This window comes from Vespa mandarinia, chromosome 1 (genome assembly GCF_050613455.1).
Source record: "Vespa mandarinia isolate Hongniang chromosome 1, ASM5061345v1, whole genome shotgun sequence".
Lineage (NCBI taxonomy): Eukaryota > Metazoa > Arthropoda > Insecta > Hymenoptera > Vespidae > Vespa > Vespa mandarinia.
Genome location: NC_140810.1, coordinates 17,148,088 through 17,173,313, shown reverse-complemented (window position 1 = coordinate 17,173,313; position 25,226 = coordinate 17,148,088). Strand labels below are relative to the sequence as shown.

Genomic DNA, 25,226 nt, shown 5'->3' with positions numbered 1-25,226 from the left:
ATTTTATTCGTAACTGTATTAATACAATTATTTAAAGAAAATATATTTCAAATATATTATTTCGTGACTAATAGAGTTAATAAATGTTATTAAGTTAAAAAACAAAAAAAAATTAAAATTGTGATCTATAAATGATTTATAAGTTTGAATAATCTATCGAAGAATCTGTACGTGTATTTAAAAAAGGGATTATTTAACGAATATCTAAAAGGGAGAAATGGAGAGGATTTTGTTCTTTTATGAAACAAGAAAAGGATTAATTATTTTCGTTATCGATCTATATTTTTCTACACTTCATGTAGAAGATAAATTTATTGGCACCTTATAAATGTTAATTGTATTCTTACAATACTATCATAGTACGAAATTCTTATCACCCATTTTGTTCTCTATATTATTAATAAAACATGTTTATTAGTGAATTCATCATTATTCCTAAAAAGAATGGCAGCCTCCAAATGTAATGTGAACACGTATTTGCTCTCGTTAAATAAGATTATTAATTATGTCATGTGCAGGATACAATTTATCATAATTACTATCTTGAATTAGTGGAATAATGAAAAAAAGGAAAAAAAAAGAAGAAGAAAAGTTTGTTTTTATTGGTGCATAAGATGTCTAGTAAATATCTGACTAGAATATAATAATTTCGAATTTACTATTTTGATCTCAGAATCTTGTTATATAATGAATATTAATCTCTTAAACATTTCACTCTCCATACGTAAGAATAAAATTGTTTATTTTATTTTTCGTTAATAGAAATAGTTTATCCACTTTCATCAATGCAATAAATTATCGATTGATGTTACATGACATACTTCCTTTTATCATAACTTTATTTAGCGTACAACTAACATCTCGTTAGTCTTTAAATCATATATAATATTCATTCATCATAAGCTTTAATACTGAACGAAATTAATCGACGAGAGCGCGTAGGATGGATGAATGATATTACATATACAACATTTATTTATATATTCCCGTGTTTTTCCTAACATCCCGTACATGACTTCATCGTTGTAATTAATTGAAAAATACATTTACAACAATATGAACGTATGTATATGTGTGATACAGTAACTTCATTCGCATTATTTTTTTTTTTCAATGAATTGTTATAAATACATTATAAATATATTATTATACATAAGACGTTTTTTATAATGTATTGTATCGAAAAGAAGCAACAGAACATACATTTTCATTAAGTGTGATATTGTCTTTATCGTGATATTTTGTTAAAAAAAAAACAAAAAAACAGCACAGCCTGGGATGTTAAATTATATAAATAAAACCTTAATCATTATTGCTCTAATGTCTCTGAGAAATTATTTAAAAAAAGAAATGAAAGGAACGAATAGAATAAATACTTTGTTATATATAATTAAGAAATGTATTATTTGGAAATTGATAAAACTTTGTTTTGTCATGCCCAGACTGCGCTAATAATTATTAGCGCTCGTACATGTTGGAATGCTTCTCTTGATATTATGTAGTAAATAAACTGCTATCAGTCTTGTAATATGAAAATACTAACAACATGAATAATTGCCATTAATATAAATTCGTTTTTTGTTTTTTAACATTTTAAATCATTTATATAACAAATATTTTATATAACAAATGCTCGCAAGGAGCATTGGAACTACATTGGTTTTACAGTCTGCTCCGTTAGCATATTAAACGGTATTTGACTGAATTATCTATCTTTAGAATTATTTGACAAGTGCTATATTATTTAAGTAATAGTATACCAACGCTTGCTTATACTAATATTTGGTGATAGGATAAAGGCAATAAGTTCAATAAAATCACATCTCTCCTTCTCGTACCTATACGTAATTTATAGCATGCATATCAGCTCTTTATCCTATCCCTAATTATTTTCAAATAATCTTAGCGATAACGTCGATTCCCGTAGAAATCGAAAACGCATCGTACGCTATTTCATGAATTCGGATAAAAAACATGGCAGGTATCTCGTTATTTATTCTTAATACTGAAACGTGTCTCGCATCGTTCCTTCTTTAATTTATTTCTATTTAGGTACGGCACTTTCTTCATCTTGCTGTTCGCTCATCTCAGCAGCCGAAGGGATAGTAGCCAACAAACGTACAGCTAATCTACACGGTGACGCAGGTGGTTCGGGTTCTTGAATCGCAAGTTGTCGCGTCAGTCGTGGCTTAGGCCTAATAGGCCTTGGAGTATTACGTGCACTGATTTCTAAAGAGGCTGTTGACCTTGACATACGCCACGTACTGGTGCTGGCGGTAGCTGCTGAACCCGATGAGTCATTACGGGATGAACTAAGGTTGGAATCTTGCGATGGTTTCCTAGTGACCAACCAAGACGATGTTCTTCGTTTGGGATCCAATAATCTCAACGGTATACCACAATGATGAGTTTGTCTCCAGGAATCCGAACGAGATGAAGAGAAGTTCTCGCTAGAGGAAACCGACGAAGCACGTTTATGCTGTTTCTGTTGAATTTCGGCGATTTGGTAAGCGTAGTGATCGTTACGTGTATAACGTTGTCTTTGATCGGCCGCGCAAGGCCAAAGAAATCTAGCTCCCCACCATCGATAACTGGGGCACTGGCTCGTTTCCAAGAGTTTCGAAGTACAGACGCATGGTGCTTGATGCTCCTTAGAAGATCTGTCTACCAGACTATTCGTATTGGCTGGTGTTTGGCGGTTACTGAAATTCGAACTATGCCGGCATCTACCGATTCCTCTTGTCACGCGAGATTCTTCAATAGCTTTACATATTAAGATGCAGTCCTTTTTGAATTGCTTCGTAAGAATAGCATAGAGAAAAGGATTGCAACAGGAGTTCAATGGTAACACGAAAACAGCGAATACCTTTGCTTGCTCTAAGGACACTAATTGTAGCCCGAAAGCTGCGGTAAGCGAGAAGAATGCTATCGGTGACCAACACAAAAAGTCTGTAAATACAAGAAGTGCCATTCGTTTTGCGATACGAGAATCGTTCGAATTCCAAGCTTGCGAGCCACGTATTGCACAGTACATTTTGAGATAACAGCCCATTAAAATTAAAAATGCTACTCCATTGATGAGCATTAGGAAGACTACGTAAATTAAGGCTGCAATGCCACTAGTCTCAAATGGTAAACATATCGCAAATTTCCTGTAATCGGAAATACCGAAAAGCGGTAGAGTAGCCATTGATGTGGCAAATCCCCAGCCTATAGTCATGATATACACGGCATGCTTTAACGAAAGTCTTTTATTGAGATGCATCGCATGGGTTATTGCATAATTTCTTTCTAAGGTGATCACAGCTAGGGTATAGACGCTTAATTCGGAACTCAGGACACCAAGAAATCCTGCTAATTGACATCCTGCCGACATTTGCCAAGGTATGGCATACATTTTGAATTCTCCTAGAGTAGATGCATCAAGCACAGCCAATAAACCTATAACATTTTTTTTTTCTATAAACCAGATACATTGCTCCACTCTTTGACTTATTTCTATTTATTATTATTGTTATTAAAATTGAGAAAATATTTTCTTTTTTTTGACGCTCACCTAAATAAACACCCATAAAAAAATCAGCTGCAGCCAAGTTGCATACTAAAAATCGAGGTACATCCATCTTGCTTCTCGAAAATATTAACACGAATACTACAGTTCCGTTCCCAAGCATAGCAAGTAGAAAAACTATCCAGACTCCGCAGCGTAACGTCCACCAATCGAACAGATCTTGACACGGCAAAAATGGACCTGAAAGATTGTTATAAATTAAAAGTCATACTTCACGATAGGAATGTAATAAAATACCAACCAGGCTGTGGTAAACATTGAACATGAGAAGGCACTGTTTGTCCCGGTACTGCATTCTGCCCAATTTGTTCCTCAATGTAGTCCTCGCTGTAGGGAGGTACGTTCCCGGAATATGTAAAATCTGGACCAAAGTTATCCCAAAGTTCGTTTAGTTGCGACCCAAATTTATCGCTCAAATTATCTAAAAAGTATAATTGCTATAGTACTGATTTGACTGTTTGTCAATCTAACGCATGCAAGACTTCTTGAATGAGGTATTTCTTGTACTGTACACAAAGTGTAACAAGAGCTGTGAAATGTATGTATCAAATATGTTAATTGTATTAATTATGAATTTCACATCAGCTTGGTGTTAGTTTTACAATCCTGACGAGTTATGTATTAAGCAACTTACCTTTTTCATGTTTTATTCTATATCATGCAAGATGCAACCTTAGTAGTAATTCAGTTGGCTGTGAATTATAAAGTCTGCTCTTATTTCCATTAGATATATGACAATACAGGCGCGCAAATGATTCCATGTAAGCATATATAAATAATGTGCACGTGTATATATACAAATATATATATAAATATAAACAATATAAATAAAACGAAATTCTTAAAAATATCTTTCTCTCAACATAGCTGGTAGCATATTCTTATTTCATTCACATATTACACGAATACAAAATAAAAATAATATTAATAACTTACTTAGATGAGGCCAAACATCGCCAAAACTGGAATTCCACAAGGTCATATCAAATTCATTATCCGTAGGGAATAAAACAGATTCTTGCAATGATGATTTTGTTACGGTGTCTTCTATCTCGATTGATAGAAATGAACAGCAATGATAAGCGTAGGAAAGAACCATGGTTTGTACGCGTGGAAATTTGTCGGGTGACGGAAATTGTCTTAACGCTGGATTATTAAAAGTTTTTAGATGTAACAATCCTGCGAGTCCGTTAACTGGTAAAGTTGGGAACACGTTGTTTCCAAGATTTCTAAAAAAATCGAGAAAAATTTATATACTAGCATAATATATAGAAACCTATTCGAAATTTTATACTTTATTTATACTTACAAATCTTCCAAATGTTTTGTCTCTGTAAATGCACCAGGATCAATGTAATCTATGTAATTACTTTCTAAATCCCTAAAAGAGAACTATACATGAAACGTGTCAACAGTATTTACCAACATTTACATTCCTATTTATATGTATTTTAATTATAAATTTATAATATGTTGAAACCATTAAAGAGAACATAACTTACAAAACTTGAAGTTTCGATAATCCAGAAAATGCATCTCTCGAAATAGTTTTCAAATTATTATTTGCTAATAAAAGATCATGTAACATGTTCAAAGTTTTAAAGGGTGCATCGGATATCAACGAGATCGCATTGTTTGCCAAATCTCTAAAACAAGATTAAAGTATATATTGTATGAAATAAAATTGATGATAAATAATAAATATATAATACGTAAAATTTTAAACGCAAATATAACTCACATACTTACAAGACGCGAAGATTATGGCAATTTCTTAAATTTGGGATTTTTGTCAAATAATTCGATTTCACATCACTGAAATGAAAATATATTATATGTGCGTGTGGCTAGTCTCCTCTTATGTCATTGTGCAATAAGATGAACAGAGAGACCTACATTTCGCAAGCAGTCTAGTAAGAGTAATCAATTTCAATTTCGATACAAACACGTATTCAAAAAGAGATCGAAAATACTTTCGTTAAGAAATTGTTCACGCATTGTTAATTAAGTTCATGATGGATATCGTAGAAAAACTTACAAACTTTTCAATTTTGGACATTGAACGCAAAGATCGGGTGGGATTGCTTTAAGCCGTGCACGATCTAATTTCAACACCTCTAAAGAACTCGTTCCATTGAGATTGGGAAAAATTCTCATTTCTTTTACATCAGACAGTATCCTGTAACATATTTTTCGTCGTATTCAATGTAACATTTGTTTTTAAATTATTCAAAATCTTCCTTTCTTATATACGATTAAATAAAATTCACCGAAAAAGTTGGATGATATTCATTTCGCGCAAAAAATACATATACTTACAACTTACGAAGTTTATGAAGATTTTGAAAAGTATTATCGTTTATCTGTTTGATCGGATTTCCACGTAAATCGAGTGATATCAAATTGTCAATACTTTGAAATATATTTCCGTCGAGTTGTTGTACTTTGTTGTTGGAAATGGATCTGTGAGAAATTAGAATAAAAACTATTTTTGATTATGTAAGTAGTACGACGCGATATTCAGAGCATAAATTTTATAAAAAGAAAAAAAAAAGAAAGAAAACTTACAAATCTTCGAGTGCATCAAGTTTTATAAGAGCAATTGGAATTTCTGTTAAATAATTGTCATCGAGTTCTCTGAAAAATATTAATATTAATAACAAAAAAAATCTAAGTATAATACCGACAAAATTTAGGTACTCACAGTATTCGAAGACTCGTCAAATTTTCAAATGCATCTTCGTGAATTGTATATAGATGATTACGTCGTAACGACCTTGAAAAATTTTACAAATAATCATTAATTCATTATTACAACATTTTGTATAATTAAAAATCAAATATGTCATATTAATAAGAGAACATTTTATTGATTAAAAGTGTATATATACATATATATATCTACTCACAAAAATTCAAGATTAGGAAGTTGATGAAAAACGTGCTCCGAAACACGCGTTATATTGTTGTTCGTCAAGTCACTGAAATAAATTAAAAAAAAAAAAATAAATATATAAATATTATAAAATTTTATTTATATTAATCTAATATTTATTAATAATTGCGTATATATATATATAATATGTTTCCTGTTAATATTAATTTATTTCAAATAGACACGCGAAATAATGTTTCCTCTGTCTACTTAGAAAAATATTACTATCTCCAAATATAAATATTGTATAATCTAATCGAGCATACAAAAGATATCCATACTTCTAACATCTAAAAGTTATACGGATATAAGAACGATATAAATAATTCTAACCCAAGCAACCTTTCTGTTAGAGCCCGTAATATTGCTGGAATCTAAATCTGCAGAGTGCTCGCGGAATTGTCGCCCGCACTCGAAAGATAACTTTGGAAAAAAGAAGAAGAGAAATGAAAAGAACATAATAAAGTAACCTCAAGAATATATAACTTTATATGTATATATATAAACGATTCTTTATATATTCTTTTAAATAAATAAAATTCAAGCTGTATATTAATTCGAATTTTTGCCTACGTGTTATATGAATTAAATGGAGTCCTAAAATTTATACTCTCTCTCTCTCTCTCTCTCTCTCTCTCTGTTTCTCTCTCTTTATCTATGTATCTATCAATCTATGTATCTATCTATCTATCTTTCTTTCTTTCTCGTCAAAGTTACAAAAATAATATTTTTGAAAATGTGAAAAATTCAAATTGTATATTATTTTGGATTTTTGTCTACGTACTACGCGAGTCAAATAGGTCCTTAATTTGTCTTCTCTCTTTCTCTCTCTCTCTCTCTCTCTCTATCTATCTATCTCTCTTTCTTTTTCTCTCTTTCTCTCTATATATCTCTCTCTCTCTCTCTCTCTTCCTTTCGTCAAATTTAAAAAGAATTATTTCGAAAAGAAAGAAAGGAGTCCTTAAGATTGTAGCATCATTGAAATTAATTAATTTGAGCAGAATGAAAGAAACATGAGCAGGTATAGGTAGGTTACGTTGAAGTGTCACATTCGTCAAGTACGGCCGTGACCTCGCGCTGAAATATTTCTCACCGATCGACCGACATCGGTCTCGCATGAATCATTTTCTTCGACTCGTTTTCTCTAAGCGAAAACATATCTAAGAAAAAGTTCGAACGGAGTGTGTGCATCTCTTCTCTCGTAGATAATCAAATATTTTAAGTTTTACAGAGAGAAACAGAGAGAGAGAGAGAGAGAGAGAGAGAGAGAGAGAGAGAGAGAAAGAGATATTTGAGAAAATATATATACATACATAGAAAGTTTACTCGACGACAGTTCCATAATGATCGATAACTTAATATTTATTGACGTTAGATCCTAGAGGAAACAACGCATTCATTTAGTCTGACATAAAAATAGAATTATATGTTGAAATTAAGATTTTCGATTATATGAAAATATAAATGTAGCCACATACTAATTTTATAGTAAAGAGTGCATTTCGAATAAACCGATCTTATCGTTCTCTCTTCATCGTTCATTGTCAGAATCACATACACGTCTACTCGAACGAACGTTCTCTCATTCCAAGCATACTTTCGTTCAGTACCATAATTCGTACAACGCGAGCAACATAAAGAGTAACAGTTTCGACACTCCTAAAATACTGACTGGTAGAAATTTCAGTTTCGACAGTCATAACTTCTAGATCTCTTTCAGAGAAACTTTTAATAGCTTGAGTAAAGAAAAAGAAAAAAAAATTATTCGCCAAAACTTTATGAATATAATATGACAACGTTGTTCTCAAATTATTTCTCAATGCACAATGTAAATCTTATGTATTATAAAGTAATAATAATGAATGAATATGTATATTTTCTTTTAGAAAAAATTCAATACAATTTAAAAATTATCATGTAAAAACATTAATTTTATTACTATAAAAGTATTAATTTTACTACCTTAAATTTACTTCGCCATTTAATTCCTAAGCGCGCAATATTTGAAATCAAACATCGTTAATATTTTTCAAACGATTCGTCTCTCTTGATAGAAAATCAACTAATATTCTTGTCATGATCTTCGATTCGATAAATAGTTTGATGTGATATCAAAAAGAAAAACAGAAAAAACTAAACAAAACAAGAAAATTAACCCTGTTAGAATTACAAGTAGATATAGACGACGGCACGCCTAGAATCGTTCGACATTTCGGTTAAAAAATGAAATTACGAGAGATTGCATTCCTCTTGGCGTCGTGTATTCGCGTCTTCGAGAAAAAAGCCAGAAAAAAAGACAGAGAAAAAGAGAGAGAGAGAGAGAGAAAGAAAGAGAAAGAGAAAGAGAAAGAGAGAAAATACGAGCATACTTCAAGAAGGCGCGCTTCGAAGGGCGACAACTACCACTACTAATACTACTACTATACTACTCTACTACTACTATTGCTACTACTATTACTGTTACTACTACTACTATTACACTATTCTACTACTATTACTAACGCGACGATAATAAAAATGACAAGACAGAACGTGACAGTTGACACGCGACTTTCGTCCTGTAATTGGATACAATTAAAAGATGCATCTTTTTTATTTATGATACTTGCAGTTTAGTAATATTGGCCGGCGATCGAAGAACGATGCTTTCGAAGGACCGGCTCTTTAAAGCTGATAAAAAATCTGGTCCGCGACATATGAATCCTCGTCCATCGGCTGTGATGTTACAAGTCTCCATCGCAGTGAGACTTCGAAGGATGATTTCGTCCTGAGCGTAAGATGTACGACAGGACAACATCATCGCCAAGACGATCATCGTGCCATAAAAAGAATGCAGGCGCATGCCGATCAAACTGGCAACGTTTTATCGTGGCAACCCTCTCTTATCTTTTTTCCTTTTCCTTCTTCCTCCCCTTTCTTCCGTTCCTTTTCTCTTTCCTCGTTTCTTCTTTCCCTATTTATCCTCGATATTGGCCGCAGAAACTCGCACGTACGCCGCCACCGCCACCGCTACCGCCGCCGTCGCCACCGCCGCCGCCGCCGCCTGCGGGCCAAGGGAAACGAATTCCGAGCACGCACGAATATTCCGCCTCGCGTTTCTCCGCTCGAAATATAACCAAGCAACCTTCCAAAAGAAATGTCTATGGTCGTACGACTACGACAGCGAATTGACCAAATTTAACTTAACGAATTACCGTCGAATAATTATTGTCGTTCCTTCTTGATAAGAAGAAGAAGAAAAAGGAAGGGAAACCACGAATTATTTTCTAAGAGATGACATACATACATATATAACGACCAACAACCACCAGCATCATTCACACCACGTACATATGTACATCCACCCACGACGTTGAACGTTTACTGACTGGACCTTAGTGTGGCGAACGACAAGCGCGAAATATCCTGGTGGAGGGGATGCTCATACACTGATTTTTCCTCTCTCGTTCATTCGATATATATTGTGCACCACGCTTAGCCTTTCTTCGACCCCCCCCACTCTCTTCCCTCTTTCCTTTTCTCTCTCTCTCTTTCTCTCTTTCTCTCTCTCTCTCCCTTTCATCGCACGCGCCAACTCCAACTAGGACCAATCGACTTTCTCCCTCACCCTACTCGCTGTGTAGTAAACCTTGCCACAATATTGAGAAGCGCGCGAGAACTCCCCTCGTATATGCATTCACGTACATTCATTATTAATATTATTCTTTCATTCTCACCAAAGAAAGAAATACTCAAAAGGGATGAAAGTTTCTCCCCTCACCCGTTATCTTTTATTTGAAAGGACGATATATGTATCAATGTTTATTCGTATGCAAGTGAAAAAATAAATGCGCATATTTGTCGAATGAATGAAAACGAAAATATTACTTACTTTTGTCGTTAATTATTGTCTTTTTTTTTCCCCTTCATTTATCTCAAGCTTATCTACTTTATTAAAAAAAAAAAAAAAAAAAAAAAAAAAAACAAGGCGTACAAACTACGAAACAACGATGTGCCTACTTATAGATTAACGTAAAAAAAGGTGCAAAATTTTTTTTCTCACATTTTTCTTGTCTTTTTCTTTTTACTTTTTTCTTTTTTTTACCCCTGTAAAAAAGAAAAAAGACATGTTCTTTTGGAAAGCTCGAGCTTCGGAATACGACGAAACCATTTCACGTTCCTTCGCGTTTATCTCTGACGTCATAGATCGTTCGTCTTCACCCTATATATCCCGCGGAATCTCGGACACGTAACCTCGGATTCCGTTTCCGATTCCTATCTTCATATACATAAGCACAGATCCTTCCTCTCTACAGCGTGTTTCGTAAGTTTATTAGCTCTTTATTTTGGTGTCTACGGATGACAAAATTCTTTTATTATTAGAATTAATAAGAATTTGAATTTGTTTTTAAAAAGTTCGATACAGTTTTATATCGCATTTCTTTGATCACGTGACAACGTAATCGATCATCTCTCATCCGTAACGATTTAAATCAATCGATAATCAAAAATTAAATTAAATATTCAATAAAAAATATTCCGACAATTTTCTAATAAAAAATCATAATATATTTACATTACTTTCGTACTCGAATATGTCAGTTGATCAAAATAAAATGGGGAAAAATATTATATTTTAGAAACTTTCAATTTTATCGATTTTCTTTCTTATTCTAACATTACACACCACATGTAAATATGTCAAATAAGATTCAACTGGCGAATGTCCAACTATAAAAAAGAAAATAATTTAAATCTTTACAACAATCTTTAACTATAATAATGTAGAAATAATTCTATTGCATTGATAAAAAAAATAAAATAAAGTGATACCAACATAACCAAGGACGTGAGAAGATAAAACGATCTATACTCCTCACGTAAGAGTATCGTTAGTATAAGTATAATCTTACTTTATAATGATGCTTCAATTATCTTCATTGCAAATTATCTTTAATTTATCTCCTATTCAACATCCTTTTTATTGTTCTAATAATGACTATACGCATATACTATACATAAGAACATATAATTACAGGTTTTCTGTTTTTAAACTTTATCATTAATTATTCAAGTGTTTTATAAAAAAAACTGAAATAATTATAATTAAAGGATATTATTCGTGTAAAGAAAATAATGTTATTATAAGTACGAAGGAAGATATTTTTTATTAAAATGTATAAATATGCGTGATTTCATTTTCCCTTTTATAAGAAATCGGATCAATAGAGAATAAGAAATATTTATGTGCGAGTATTCTCTTGTCAGCGATTATACAAATTTTTACAATAGTAATAAATGCATGCACGTTTGTAAAAAAGATGAAACATTAGAAATACCAAAATATGATACCAAATGAAACGAAATTATTATAAATCAAAATAAAACAAAGAATAATCTATTAAATCTCAAATTTTATTTCCTTAGACTTCTTACTCTCAATAACGAAAAAGGCAGACTTATTTGAATGCAAATTCAGTCGCATGATTCATCTCATTTAAATATATTATGTCTAGCAACAAACTTTCACCGACTACTTAATCATTGCTATTAGAAAAAAATGAAAAAGAAAAAGGAATGACAAATGAAATATAGTAAATGTCATATCGATATACAATATAGGATTAAATTAAAATAAGATATATAGAAATTTGTTGTTATAGATAATATTTACATGCCCCCAATCAATTTATCCTTTAAGTAAAAAAAAAAAACTTGTAAAAAATGAAAATAACAAAATTAAATGCTAGAATGTTCAAATTTCGTAATTTTTTTCTACGTGTCCATCATATAAAAATTCTACAATTTACAAATTGATAATTTAACTATGGAAGTCCTATGTAAATGTATACAATGGTAAATCAAAACGATTATTTTTTGTACATGGAAAAAAAGCGGTACAGAGATATATTATTTTCAAAATGTTTAAATATTAAGTTATATAATATATATATATATATATATATATATATATATATATATATACACCCTTGCTTTCTAAAAAATCTCTGTACTTCTGCAACGTAAGTACTAGTATTAATACTAGTAATACTGAAAATACTTAATATCCATCCTATGTTATTGCTCAATGTATGATTATGCTCAAAATATAAACATTCTTATTTTTTTTACACTTCTTTTATAATTCTATATATCTGGAACAAATGAGAATATTAACTAGTCCTCTGTAGTAAGTTGATACCGCGAACCCAAACCCTCATTTGTAAAAATATCGAACTCTTCTCGACTTGTTAAAGCGGAACGAACATCGTCCAACGACAAAGTTTGTGGACATCTGTAAATAAAATTAATATGTGATGATTATATATGTCACTGATTTTATAGTAGTTAATTATTATATTATGTTAGATAATAATAATTGTAAAATATTATTACTCTTTGCCATTGCTCTTTTCCCAAGCTTTAGCTAAAGATGTTCTGACAATATCTTCTATAAAACATTCCATGGCCTGAAGAGATAAAGAGTATATATTTTATATCGTATATTTAAAATTTAAATTAAAATTTTTCATATTTAACATATTAACTAATCTTACCCTTATCATAACACGACTTGCAGTGCAATGAAACACATTAGGAACAATTTCCTCCGGTTTTAATGTAATGCCAATGCTTCTAGTTGTCTCGCAAATAAAATTATGCAGTGGTAATAATTTTTCTTCTAGATCAAGGGATATAGTTCTAGATGTTGTTATTTCATTATTACAATCAAATTTAAAACAATTTTGTTGCGTTGTTTTATTATTTTCAGGATTCTGACAAGTTAGTATGTCGATGTCTTCTTCTTGAGAATCATCGTTATCTGTTGTTAAATTCTTTGATATATCATAAGACGTTTGAAGCCACTTTTGAAATGCTATTGGTTCTGTACACGTTGATGTTGTTGCTGAAATCTCTGTACATGGTAATCTTTTTGCTCCATTCATTGTTGTTGTTGCATCTATACCAAAACAAGAACGTGTTGGTGTATATCCATACAATCTTGCCCAAAGTATTATCTCTTTCACTGACCACAATTTATCTTCCGCAGTAAGTTTTTTACGTAAAAATGATCGTATTGTTTTTGCTCGCCACCATTCATAAGCTGCACGTTTACCCATATTATGATTAAAATATTCTTCCTCTGTCGCACAAGCATAAGGATGTAAACGTTTGTAATCTGGATCAGATGCATATGGAGTGACAATAGGTATCCTACGTATAATAAATCGTAATAAACCTTCTATATCTGTAATTTTTACAATCTCTATCGATTTAAGAACTTTGTCATATAAATCTTCTTTACTATGAAGCTTCAATTTATCTTTACCCAAAATGATTCTTGATTTTCCTATTTTACCATTATGATTAATTGATTTTGGAAGTGTTTGATCTTTTTGTAATGTTGATATTTCTAAATGTGAAGAATTTGTATTATACGAATTTTTCGTATTGTTAGAAGCATTATCTGCTATTTTTAATGCCGGTACATCAGAATTCAAATTTAACAAGAGACTATTTGATGGTTTAATCTCCAATATTGCATATGTATTATCATTTTTATTATTTGTAGTTGGTTTCCCCGTTTGTTTTGTTTGTTTTTTCAAGAGACTAGTTCCCCTAGGAATAAGTATACTTGTCTTTGAATTAACATAACTCAAACAATTGTTTGTATCAATTTTGCAATGATTTTTTGCATATTTGACAATGTTCATTTTAGAAGGACATATATTATTTGCTTCTATTGAAGTACGTTTATTATTTTGTAAAATTAACATATGCTTGCCTGCAGCTGGTTCAAACGAAGGAGGTATTGAAATTTGTAATGGACGCAAATTTGATTTAAAATTTATTGGACATGAAGTACTTTTATTTGACTCATTTATATTATTTCCAAAATGTTCTTTTTGGATAACTTCTTCAGAACATACCTCTTCCTTCCTCATTAAATCCGTCTTGGAGTCAATGCTTTCTAAAGAAGACAAGAGTTTACTGTTATTTTTAACCCATAATGACGATGATCCAACTTTTGTATATTTATCATTTTCATCACTTATATCTTTTTCAATATTATGTTCCTTATTTACGCTAGTATTGATTTCAGCAGATTTCTCTGTATTTGCACTAGATGTGCATTGCCAATTATTAAAACATTCTTTTATTGAATTTGTATTATTTCCAGATAGTTCTACCATTGAATTTATGGATTTCTTAATTGGATTAATCTCAGGTAAATGTTCTATAGTTATATTATTCTCTACAAATAAATTAGTTTCATTAGATATATAATTATTTATATAATCATGATCATGACAAACAGAAAATTGTATCTGTTCCAATTGTGTCATATTACTGTTACAACTAGATGTAAGTGTATTATTATTTGTCATAAATGATATTGACTGTCCAGTAATCTCATCATTAGGCTCAGATTTAACAACGGATACATCTAATTGCATTTTCACATCATTTAACTTATTGTCTATATTAGGAACTTCTATATCATTTGTTTCAGATTTCACAGTTATTGTAGCAGAATCAATTGAAGTACTTGACTTTTGTGGTGTTCCAATGATCATAGAATCAGATTTTTTCACATCATTGACAGTACAAGGATTTATTTCTTCTGTAGAACTGTCAGAAATTTCATTATTAGCTTGTATAAGAACACTTGGATCCATTGTATAAATCCATACATCAACTATAGTTTCAGAACCTAATGTTTGAAGGCCAGTATATGTACGATCTAATTTGAGATGATGAATAATATCCATTGGTTTATTAATTGGATTTTTAAAATGTAATTGTACTCTTAGCGGAAATTCACCCCAACCTCGTCTTGAGAGATGAAATGGAGCAGATGATACTTCAACAACATCATTTGGTCTGTAACTTGGATGCAAAAAAAATCTAACTTTACTTACAAAATCTCCAATATTAGAAACCTCTTTACTACCTCGTACATATATTGTCCATTTATGACTGGCAGGATCTTCTCTCCAGTCTGGTGGAATCCACTTGGAAATATTGCCAATCACTATGCGTTTTCTTACTTTATGCCTAACACCTCTAGAAGGACATGCAGGTTCTGGTACTCCACTTTTTGGTGGTATATAACGTGGAATTTTTTTTGGTGGTTGAATATCATCTTCACTTTGATCTTCAAACTGCATACTTGTATTACATTCCTTTGAGGATTCTGTTATATTCTCAGTCTTTAAAACATTATGCTCAGTTGTTTTTGTTTTCGTAGATGAAAGATATGAATATCCATTTAAAAATCGCGGATCCGTGGATGTAGATGGTATAGCAAAATCATTATGTGGCCGTTTGGGACTTTTTCCAATCAATTGTTTAATTGCTGGATGAATACGAACTTGTTGCGTTTCTCGAATTTGAGAGGCTTGACATTGTTTACGATTATAGAAATCAGTAATGATAACGTATCGCAATAAATGTAGAGTCTTCAATGCCTTATGTAATCTTTCTTGAATTTGTAAAACTTCATTTCTTTTTGCATCTATTTCTTGTGAAAATTCCTTTTCAATAATTGCAGTTATTTTTCTTGCTGTTGAACGAGCTAATCAATAACAAATTTTAATATAAATTCAGTCTATTCATTAATAGTATCAGAATTTTTTAAAATTTGATCTTACCATTTTCCTCACAAACTTCTTCTTGATTTTTATTAGTAGATATTGGAATTGTGTAGTCAGGATCTTGATCATCAAGTAGATTCTTCACGTTACTCATTTAGCGTATTTAGTCTAAAAAATTTTTAAATTCACTCAAAAATCAAACTATCAGAAAAAGATGTGTATATTAAAAATCTAATTTATATTTATAAATATCCACTTTTTAATTTATTATTTTTAATTATACATTTAATACTATTTATTATTTTACCTGAGCACTGTCACAAATTTTGGAATGGAAGTGTATAGTAGTGATGCACTTATGACACAATTTATAATCAAATGATAAAATATTATTTATATGTGTTTTTAAAATCATTAATATCATAATTTAAGTGTATACTTTAGTTATCTTCACTGCTTACTTTATTTTAAATGTAATTATTGAAAAGTTGTAAATAATGTAGCTGTACGAAAAATCAGATTCAGGTTATATTATAATCACTGCAAAATGCATAAACTCTATACATCAGACACATGGACGTTAGTCGAGTAAAACCCTCTACAGAATATATCGACTTCACAAATGTAATATTACTTCGTGTATTTAATTCTATGATCTATTTACAATTTTAATCCTTCATTTCTATTGGACAATCGTCCCAAGCATTGAAAAGCGATCACCAATGAGAATATAGTTAGAAACGAGAAAGTACATATCGCACACTTAGAAGTCCCAGTTAGGCATCTATATCTCTCTTTCCTCCTGGTTTCGACGAAGGCAGTTTCTATTTTCCATTTTTTCAACCTGGAAAAGACGGAGGTTCGTTAATAATTATTGTCCGGTAGAATCTGAGAACATCGTTTATTTATAAATCATTATACTAATATTGATAACGTAATTTTGATTATGAAATATTTTTCTTCGATTTGAGAAATGAATTGACTATTATTTTTGTCTCTATGAACTATTGTAAGGTTCAATTATAAAAGCATTGTATCTTCATATGTCACTTTTATTTTTGTTTTATATTGTTATATGCAAAAATAGAAGATTGTTATTCTTATGAGTATGACAGCGTTAAATATTAAATTTTTGAAGAAATGTGTCATGTGATTAGGGGAAAACATTAATCAAAAATAACCTCTAAATATATAAAGCAATTTGTGATGTATCTTGTAACTGTTGAATAATATTGAAAGGAATATTTTTATTACAGGACACCATTCAAAATGGTGAAGATTATGAAAAGTGGTAAAGTCGTACTGGTCCTTAGTGGCCGGTATGCTGGAAGAAAAGCTATTGTAATGCGTACTTTTGATGATGGTACTACAGACAAGCAGTATGGACATGCTATGGTTGCTGGTATCGATAGATACCCACGCAAAGTCCATAAAAGAATGGGAAAAGGAAAATTACACAAACGTTCTAAGATTAAGCCTTTTGTAAAAGTAAGTTGAATGGGACATTCAATATTTTTTTTATCACTTTATATTTTCTTATTTATATTACTATTATTGTTTTAGGTTTTAAATTATAATCATTTAATGCCTACAAGATATACAGTACCAGAACTACAGTTAGATAAAGTAGCTCCTAAAGATCTTAAGGATCCGATGAAACGAAAGAAGGCAAGATTTCAAATCCGTGTTAAATTTGAAGAAAGGTATGTAAACTTCTATTTGTTAATTTTACTATAAGATCAAGATTCATTCAATAAAAATATTAATTGCAATGTAATAATTCTTGTATTTTTTTCACAGGTACAAATCTGGCAAAAATAAATGGTTCTTCCAAAAATTAAGATTCTAATCTTTTCAAATAAATACTTATATTCAAAATATATGGTGTGTCCAATTTTTTCTTATTATAACATTCAAACTTTGATACTCCTTATCAAAATATTGATTGAAATATTTGAAACAAAATCATTTTTAATATTTAAAATTGCTTGAACAGTTAATTTAAGGAATATAATTTATTTTACATTAATACATAGTACAATTTTTACTATCTTATAGTTTTAATAAATAAATATAAAAACGTTAATAATTTCAATAAAATGATTAATTAATTAGCTGCTATTGATTACTTATCAAGCTTTGCAACGCGTTCAGAAAGCGACGTTATATTATTTTTTATAACTTCTAAATTTGATGCAAAACTTTCTTGTACACCCGCGAGTAAACATTTATTGCTGTCCATAAATTGAGTATTTTGTTTCTGTAGATCTTCAAACTGTTTCATTGCCTTACTGTAGTTCGCGGCTATTAAAAAAGAAATTATAACAATTATAATACAAGACAATATATATCATCTTTCATTTAATAATAATAGAATATTTTTATATATTTATACTTCATTGTATAGTATAATATTTGGACCGACCTTGTTCATGTATAGTACTCAAAGATGTCATTCGATTTATAGTTAGAGGTAAAATATCTGACATACTTTCTGTCTTTTTCACTATTTTATACATTTCTTCGATCTGTTATGAAAAAATAATTAATTACTTAACTTCATCTAATTTCTATAGTTCACTAATAACTTATATGAAACCTTTTGTTTTAATTCTGAATCAGGAGTCAAAGTAGATTTCTTCTGAGCAATAGTATCAATCCTGTAAATCAAAGCGGATAATCTACTTTCAATGGCATCCAACTGACTAGTATCTAAAAGTGCAGCTTTTGCACTTAGTTGCTGTACTGCATCCATTATACCTTGACATTTCAAATTCTATAAAGTGTAAGATGGTACAGAATTATTTTCACAATCAATAAAAAATGGAAAGATATAAATTACTTCGAAATGTTATCATTACCCGTGAAAAAACAGAAAAATTTTCATTAGATGTACCAATGACACTTTCAAGACAACATAATCTTTGTTCTAATTGCACGATTCTTGCAATTTCTTGCATTTTAGCTTTTTCTGGAAGATACATCATTTTGTACTCCAAAACACCAGACGGCGATGTTTCTTTTGTCTCTGTAATCTCTGGTTTTATTTCTGTTTCTGATTTGGGAATGCCAGTGTTTCTAAATACTTCTATTTGTGATATCAGTTGCCTAAAACAATCAATTATATAAGAACTACATACCAATCACTTATTAAGAACACAAAATATACTTCAATCTAGCTCCTTGAGGATCTGAAAGCAATTCCATAAGACCAGAACCAAGAGATTCTTCTAATTTTAGATCATTTATTTCTTTTCCTAATTGCTCTACTTGAGATATTATATCTATTGCAGATTTGACTTCCTCATTTTCTTCTTTTGCATTTTCCTAAGAAAGCAAAATATACTCACATGTTATAAAACTATTAAATACAAAAAAAGAAAAAAACATTTGTAACATCATACTACCTTCAATGCATTTATTTCTTCATACAATTCTTTCACTTCGCATTGCAAGCGTTGATATTTTTGTATAGGAGTTTCTTTTTCATCTTCACCTGGAAGTTCATAATCTCTAAACCTATATTTAATAAAAATAAAAAATTACTTAATTATATAATATATTCATATGATAGTTTAAACATAAAAATATTTAGTAAGTTGAATACCAACTTGTAACCTGTTCTTGATTTACGCGAAATAGAATCTGAAAAATCAACTTTGGTGTCTCCTACTGTCTTGGTTCTAAATTTACTAAAAGCTTCTCTAGCATTTATATGTAACTTTTCTATGGAATCTGATTCATCCTGGAGACATAAAAAATTAAGTTTCATAATATAAAAATATATTATACAGCATCATAATTATTTTACCTCTGAGTAAATTTCAAATTGTTCTGACTCTGGTAAATCAGTTGTTTCATAAACGTCAACTTGATCATATGCCTGTAATATATCATTAATTATTAACAATTTATGTATCTTAGTAAAATTACACAAGAAAATAAAAATACACTGATATAAAATATTCAAAACAACTATATATTTGTGATCTTTATAGAAATACTATCTATAAAAGTATAAAATGTATAAAATACATACAATTCCAGGTAAATCAGAGTATTTAGAATCCGCCATTATGACAAATTATGTAAAGCTTGTACAATAGAAATGATTCTGTACTTATAAAAATGATAGTTATTATTAAAATGCACTTATAATGGTAAAATGACAGTAATCTGACAATTGTAAGAAATTGGATCGACAAAGATAGTATACACGTAGACTGTTATACAGATCACTTATCCGGTGTTGTAAGATTGGATATCCTATGTACTGCCCTCTATTTTCGTTTGCACTGAGGCTCCATCTAGTTCACAAATATTTATTTGAAATATCGAAATAATTTTATTTCATGCAAAATCTACAATATAATGGAACCATTTAATTATATATATATATATATATACATATATATAAAACAAACATGTATATAGTGTTTTTACATTTTTACTGTTTATGTTTAAATATTCACACAATAATGTTGTATTATAATAATAATTTTATTTACAATTTATAAATCACTTAAGAATATAATCTTCAGGATAAGTTAACAATTTTGGAAATTGTTCTACTTCTTCTTTGGGAATATGATCTAATCTAACTGGAACTGGTCTTAATTGCTTAATCTGATTACAAACATTCTTAAGCATTTCTTCTGGAACATTTTCATCTGGGAAAACATGTAATCTTTGCATCGTGTGTCTTCTTTGTAAATTTCCTTTCAATGCACGATACACTGCTTTAGTTACTATCTACATAAGGATAATATAAATTAAAAATAAATTATCTTGTTAATAAAGTCTATAAATATAAGATAGATCATGTTAAGATATAATATGTATTCATTAATTACCAAAGTTGGATTTTTATTATGAAGTTCCCAAGCAAGAGTCCAAGAAGCACCACCGATATATGTGTTATGATGGAAATACACACGTTTTCGCCACTCGTCTCCTCGTAAAGCTATATCTTTACTATTTATTACGATCACATGATCACCACAATAATCTATATGAAAGATCGTCATTTTATAAATTAGATATTTTTGAATTATCAATATATACTTAAGTATTATAATATTAAACTTACTCAATGGATGATATATTGGCTTATGTATACCCATAAGATAAAGCTTTATTTTTTCTGCACTTAGATAAGGATCTTGCCATTTTGCATCATATATATGCCAAATAGTTGAAAAAGTGTTCCATTGCTAAAAAATTTATTAACTTTATTAAATAATATAAAATGATTAATGTTATATTATTAATTTAAAAATAATAAATATTTTAAAAAGCAAACCTGTGCTCTTCGTAAAATTGACATAATAATTAAGATAACTTTTGATATTAATGTATATAATAATTTCAAAATTCAATTCGAAATGTACATAGTTCTTTATAAATCTTATTTTTAAATTATTTGTAATATAACCTACAATGATACGATTTCAGATAAGGTATGATATAGTATCGAAATGGATGCAAATGTGATTATCGATAATCGCAAAGTATCGATATACAGTCATATTATTCTTAAATCCAATTAATTTATTCTAATTTTTATTTTTTTTGTTTTGACTTAATTATATTTCTTTTCTGTATATTTTCTATATTCATTATATTATTAATGCTTTTTACTTAATGAAAAACTACACTGACATATTAATAAAGTTTATGTGGATATAAAGTAGTATAATAAAAAAAGTTTTTTTTTATCAAACTTCAATTAAAACTTATAAATGTAAGCTCATATGAACTTGCGAATTTGTTTTTCTTTAACATCTCTCATGAATATATTTTTTAAATTTCATAAATGAATGTTTTTTAAGTTTAGCAAAGACGGCGCTGTAAAGCTTTATAAGGTAAAGTGTCAGAGTCATCGACACTACCCGTATTGAATGAGAATAAATTTCATGGTTGAAATCACGTGACCTTGCGAACGACCTCTAATTTGGCACAAACGTATCCGTCATTTGGTCCTCCTTTATTATATTCTGAAATATATTTCGAAGTGCTCGTGGACAATTTTTGGGTAACTATACAATCTGAAAAAAATCTTTTTTGATAAACTTTAACTATTTCAATTCGGTAGTGCGAATAGATATTGTTAAAGAGATCAAGATATGATACGTACCACGGCGAGGCTACGTAATGATTTGGCACGCACGATACTTCGAAGTGGTGTGGGCACTAACATCGTTAGAACCGTGATCATTAGATGTCTTCACAGAAAATATTTACAAAGGTATACATATTGCTAATTTTTCTATTAATTATTATTTCATTAAAATTTTGCTCTCATCGTTCATTCGATTTTCATTTAAAGTTATATTTTATTAGTATTTCATTTCTACCATTCAATTTATTCAAATCTATATAAAGATCTACATGATTTTAATTTATGATACAGAATATACTATATATAAATTTTCATTATAAGTTAACATCTTTTCATTTCTTTTCTTAATGTATGTATATATTTATTTTCATTAAAATTGTATAATCTTATATGAACTATTATTTATTTTGAATTTTATTTATCACTAATTAACAGATATACTGATATGTTAATTGAAACATTTGATATCACATTATATCGTCACATGATTCTTAACATTTTTTAGAGTATATCACTGCTTTCTTGCTTGGTATTCAGGATTCAGGTCCACGATAGTTTACGTTTTACGGTGATACCATGGCAGCAGCAATTACGGTTTTATGCAGACTTTCCTGACCATGTTAAAGTACAATTACCTGCACTTTCTCCTACTATGGAAACGGGCACTATTGTAAGTTGGCAAAAAAAAGAAGGTATGTATATTGAAGAAATTACTTAATAAATTAAATTTATAATATATGATTTTCTAACACTATAATAATATCATCTTATTTTATTATTAACAGGAGATAAATTAAATGAAGGTGATTTATTAGCAGAAATTGAAACAGATAAAGCAACAATGGGATTTGAAACACCAGAAGAAGGTTATTTAGCTAAAATACTTGTACCTGCTGGATCAAAAAATGTTCCGATAGGCAAACTTGTTTGCATCATTGTTCCAAATGAAGAATCAGTTCCTGCTTTTAAAGACTTTAAAGATGATACAGTAGCAGCACCTATTACACCATCAGCACCTGCTGCGCCTGCTCCACCAACACCTGCTGCACCAACGCCTGCTGCACCAACACCTGCAGTTGCACTTCCACCTACGAAAATCACACCAGGAGAAAGGGTATATGCCAGTCCATTAGCTAAAAGAATTGCTGCAGAAAAAGGACTTAGTTTAGAGGTAATCTTACATTGTTAAATAATTTTTTACATTAAAATATAATGAATATTTTTTCTTAGATGTTAAGAAGGAATGGAAAAAAAAGTGATTTTTTCTTATAGGGCCTAAAAGGTACAGGTTTATACAGTTCCATAACATCTAAAGATCTCGAAGGTGCTCCAGTTGCTGCAAAACCAACTGTACCAGCGAAAGGAGTTGATGTCGCAGATGGCATCGATGTCCCTGTTTCAAATATACGGGCAGTTATAGCAAAACGTCTACTTGAAAGCAAAAGAAGTATTCCTCATTATTACCTATCAATAGATATAAAAATGGACGCAGCATTAGCAATGCGAGAGCAATTTAATAAGATGTTAGAAAAAGAGAAAATAAAAGTAAGCGTAAATGATATTATTATAAAAGGGATGGCAATGGCTTGTAAAAAAGTACCCGAAGGTAATAGTGCTTGGATGGGAGATGTTATAAGACAGTAAGATTTCTGATTTTATTTTGTCTCCTTCTTCTCTCCCTTTTTTCACAGTAAGATCAATATTTTAATGTTTTTCTTTTTTTTTTTTTTTTTCATTAATTTTGTTTTATAGGTATAATAATGTAGATGTAAGTGTAGCAGTAAGCACAGAATCTGGTTTAATTACACCTATAGTATTTAGTGCCGATACAAAAGGTATTGTCGAAATTAGCAAAGATGTGAAGGCATTAGCAGCCAAAGCAAGGGAGGGAAAGCTGCAGCCACAAGAATTTCAAGGAGGCACAATAACTGTTTCGAATTTGGGAATGTTTGGCATTAAAAACTTTTCTGCTATTATAAACCCACCTCAATCTATTATTCTTGCAGTAGGTTCAACGGAAGTAAGATTAATACCTGCAAAGAATGAAAAAGGGTATGTTCTCATTTTTATGTAAATATTTTCAATTAGTTTAAACTCTAAATGTAAAAATTAATTCAAATTTTATTTCGTGATTATAGATTCATAACTGCCCAATATATATCTGTAACAGCTAGCTGTGACCATCGCACAGTAGATGGTGCGGTAGGTGCACAGTGGCTTTCAGCCTTTAAAAACTTCATGGAAAATCCAACATCCATGCTTTTGTAGTAAGTCTCAACAAGCGTCTTCATTCAGAAGTGAAAGGTGATACATGTCCAATGTATTTTTATGTATATTATATATTGAGTTTTTAATTATGCATTTTCGATAGACTGATCATTTTTTACGATCTAAAAGCGATTTTTAGAAATGGAATCTTTTTACAGAAATACATTATTACGTGAAGCAACATTATATCCTGAAAAGCTAATCACTAATTTAGTGATACATGCTTTTTTTGATTAATGTCATCAATGTTGCTATGATAAATGCACGTAAAAGATTAAGGACTATCATCTGAGTGTCTTTAAAAAGAAAAAATCAATCTGAAATATTTTATGTTCAATGTAGAAGACATACTGCCAATTTAGTTCTAACAATTGATTGAATGATCTAAAAATGAATGAAATGAATTCTTGGTAAATATCTATTAAACATCTGAATTAGTGTGCCAATAATATCTTGGTATCGATCTTCGGTGGCCACTTGTACATATATGTATTTATGTAAATTGCTTTGTTTATATAGCTCGAAAAATGACCATCAAATTAATTACCAAGAAATTGATGAAATACAAATTAAAAAATAAACTTTATTTAATATATGTATATACCCTATTTAATAAATTATACCTTCTAGTAAATAAAAAAATAATGATTTTATATTATTTAGATAAATAGCGATATAAATAGTTGGTGTTCGTTTATGTATATATATATATATATATATATATATATACATAAATATATATATAATATATAT

General features: G+C 30.0%; 6 protein-coding genes across 14 annotated transcripts; 2 read left to right on the top strand and 4 right to left on the bottom strand.

The window, feature by feature from the left end:
* Positions 1 to 321: 321 nt before the first annotated feature.
* Positions 322 to 10,015, bottom strand: rk (G-protein coupled receptor rickets). 5 transcript variants are annotated; one of them, XM_085659103.1, is made up of 14 exons: positions 9,793 to 10,014; positions 9,116 to 9,273; positions 6,481 to 6,552; positions 6,276 to 6,347; positions 6,140 to 6,208; positions 5,891 to 6,034; positions 5,610 to 5,750; positions 5,321 to 5,386; positions 5,074 to 5,217; positions 4,881 to 4,952; positions 4,508 to 4,800; positions 3,813 to 3,992; positions 3,557 to 3,751; positions 322 to 3,459 (listed from the first exon to the last, which is right to left on the bottom strand). In XM_085659103.1, exons 2-14 carry the CDS (start codon positions 9,241 to 9,243, stop codon positions 2,045 to 2,047), a joined length of 2,991 nt encoding a protein of 996 aa, XP_085515229.1. In that variant the 5' UTR covers positions 9,244 to 9,273; positions 9,793 to 10,014; the 3' UTR covers positions 322 to 2,044. The 5 variants fall into 5 exon arrangements, with proteins under 5 accessions (XP_085515229.1, XP_085515226.1, XP_085515215.1 ...); XM_085659100.1 differs by having other exon boundaries at positions 3,813 to 3,932; positions 9,116 to 10,015; XM_085659089.1 differs by having other exon boundaries at positions 9,116 to 10,014.
* A 1,651-nt stretch (positions 10,016 to 11,666) lies between these two features.
* D12 (YEATS domain containing 2 homolog D12) lies at positions 11,667 to 16,668 on the bottom strand. Its single transcript, XM_035871226.2, has 5 exons — positions 16,392 to 16,668; positions 16,142 to 16,252; positions 13,043 to 16,065; positions 12,882 to 12,955; positions 11,667 to 12,780 (listed from the first exon to the last, which is right to left on the bottom strand). The coding sequence occupies exons 2-5, from the start codon at positions 16,236 to 16,238 to the stop codon at positions 12,663 to 12,665; spliced, it is 3,312 nt and encodes a 1,103-aa protein (XP_035727119.2). The 5' UTR covers positions 16,239 to 16,252; positions 16,392 to 16,668; the 3' UTR covers positions 11,667 to 12,662.
* Positions 16,669 to 16,853: 185 nt separating this feature from the next.
* Positions 16,854 to 17,964, top strand: RpL27 (ribosomal protein L27). Of its 2 annotated transcripts, none has more exons than XM_035871260.2 (4): positions 16,854 to 16,943; positions 17,341 to 17,572; positions 17,648 to 17,787; positions 17,885 to 17,964. In XM_035871260.2, the coding sequence occupies exons 2-4, from the start codon at positions 17,354 to 17,356 to the stop codon at positions 17,931 to 17,933; spliced, it is 408 nt and encodes a 135-aa protein (XP_035727153.1). In that variant the 5' UTR covers positions 16,854 to 16,943; positions 17,341 to 17,353; the 3' UTR covers positions 17,934 to 17,964. The 2 variants fall into 2 exon arrangements, with proteins under 2 accessions (XP_035727153.1, XP_085512514.1); XM_085656388.1 differs by lacking the exon at positions 16,854 to 16,943 and adding an exon at positions 16,965 to 17,093.
* A 116-nt stretch (positions 17,965 to 18,080) lies between these two features.
* On the bottom strand, positions 18,081 to 20,376 carry DCTN2-p50 (dynactin subunit 2). The gene is made up of 9 exons (XM_035871259.2): positions 20,124 to 20,376; positions 19,896 to 19,967; positions 19,696 to 19,829; positions 19,492 to 19,603; positions 19,254 to 19,411; positions 18,946 to 19,192; positions 18,684 to 18,860; positions 18,510 to 18,612; positions 18,081 to 18,388 (listed from the first exon to the last, which is right to left on the bottom strand). The coding sequence occupies exons 1-9, from the start codon at positions 20,157 to 20,159 to the stop codon at positions 18,210 to 18,212; spliced, it is 1,218 nt and encodes a 405-aa protein (XP_035727152.1). The 5' UTR covers positions 20,160 to 20,376; the 3' UTR covers positions 18,081 to 18,209.
* Positions 20,377 to 20,563: 187 nt separating this feature from the next.
* On the bottom strand, positions 20,564 to 21,571 carry mRpL13 (mitochondrial ribosomal protein L13). Its single transcript, XM_035871223.2, has 4 exons — positions 21,387 to 21,571; positions 21,174 to 21,297; positions 20,938 to 21,092; positions 20,564 to 20,836 (listed from the first exon to the last, which is right to left on the bottom strand). The coding sequence occupies exons 1-4, from the start codon at positions 21,408 to 21,410 to the stop codon at positions 20,603 to 20,605; spliced, it is 537 nt and encodes a 178-aa protein (XP_035727116.1). The 5' UTR covers positions 21,411 to 21,571; the 3' UTR covers positions 20,564 to 20,602.
* Positions 21,572 to 21,964: 393 nt separating this feature from the next.
* On the top strand, positions 21,965 to 25,102 carry muc (dihydrolipoamide S-acetyltransferase muc). Of its 4 annotated transcripts, XR_014982036.1 has the most exons (9): positions 21,965 to 22,118; positions 22,179 to 22,331; positions 22,743 to 22,897; positions 22,991 to 23,376; positions 23,478 to 23,845; positions 23,958 to 24,257; positions 24,344 to 24,509; positions 24,632 to 24,883; positions 24,993 to 25,102. XR_014982036.1 is itself a non-coding variant. In XM_035871220.2 (8 exons), coding segments are annotated over exons 2-8 (1,461 nt in total). In that variant the 5' UTR covers positions 21,965 to 22,118; positions 22,179 to 22,209; the 3' UTR covers positions 24,633 to 25,084. The 4 variants fall into 4 exon arrangements, 3 of the variants coding, with proteins under 3 accessions (XP_035727113.1, XP_035727112.1, XP_035727114.1); XM_035871220.2 differs by having other exon boundaries at positions 24,344 to 24,472; positions 24,632 to 25,084; XM_035871219.2 differs by having other exon boundaries at positions 24,632 to 25,084.
* Positions 25,103 to 25,226: the final 124 nt, after the last annotated feature.

Coding starts and splice junctions, on each gene's coding strand:
- rk (XM_085659089.1), bottom strand. CDS start 9,348: ATGCGCCTGCATTCTTTTTATGGCACGATGATCGTCTTGGCGATGATG. Junction 5,387..5,609: donor TGTCCAAAATTGAAAAGTTT/GTAAGTTTTTCT, acceptor TTTTCATTTCAG/TGATGTGAAATCGAATTATT. Junction 4,801..4,880: donor ACAAAACATTTGGAAGATTT/GTAAGTATAAAT, acceptor CGATTTTTTTAG/AAATCTTGGAAACAACGTGT.
- D12 (XM_035871226.2), bottom strand. CDS start 16,238: ATGAGTAACGTGAAGAATCTACTTGATGATCAAGATCCTGACTACACA. Junction 12,956..13,042: donor CAAGTCGTGTTATGATAAGG/GTAAGATTAGTT, acceptor TTATCTCTTCAG/GCCATGGAATGTTTTATAGA. Junction 12,781..12,881: donor GAAAAGAGCAATGGCAAAGA/GTAATAATATTT, acceptor TTTTATTTACAG/ATGTCCACAAACTTTGTCGT.
- RpL27 (XM_035871260.2), top strand. CDS start 17,354: ATGGTGAAGATTATGAAAAGTGGTAAAGTCGTACTGGTCCTTAGTGGC. Junction 17,573..17,647: donor AGATTAAGCCTTTTGTAAAA/GTAAGTTGAATG, acceptor TTATTGTTTTAG/GTTTTAAATTATAATCATTT. Junction 17,788..17,884: donor CGTGTTAAATTTGAAGAAAG/GTATGTAAACTT, acceptor TTTTTTTCACAG/GTACAAATCTGGCAAAAATA.
- DCTN2-p50 (XM_035871259.2), bottom strand. CDS start 20,159: ATGGCGGATTCTAAATACTCTGATTTACCTGGAATT. Junction 19,412..19,491: donor AAGAAATAAATGCATTGAAG/GTAGTATGATGT, acceptor TTGCTTTCTTAG/GAAAATGCAAAAGAAGAAAA. Junction 18,389..18,509: donor GAGTACTATACATGAACAAG/GTCGGTCCAAAT, acceptor CTTTTTTAATAG/CCGCGAACTACAGTAAGGCA.
- mRpL13 (XM_035871223.2), bottom strand. CDS start 21,410: ATGTCAATTTTACGAAGAGCACAG. Junction 21,298..21,386: donor CAATTTTACGAAGAGCACAG/GTTTGCTTTTTA, acceptor TAAATTTTTTAG/CAATGGAACACTTTTTCAAC. Junction 21,093..21,173: donor GCCAATATATCATCCATTGA/GTAAGTTTAATA, acceptor TCTTTCATATAG/ATTATTGTGGTGATCATGTG.
- muc (XM_035871220.2), top strand. CDS start 22,210: ATGATACGTACCACGGCGAGGCTACGTAATGATTTGGCACGCACGATA. Junction 22,332..22,742: donor CACAGAAAATATTTACAAAG/GTATACATATTG, acceptor CTTGGTATTCAG/GATTCAGGTCCACGATAGTT. Junction 22,898..22,990: donor AAGTTGGCAAAAAAAAGAAG/GTATGTATATTG, acceptor TATTATTAACAG/GAGATAAATTAAATGAAGGT.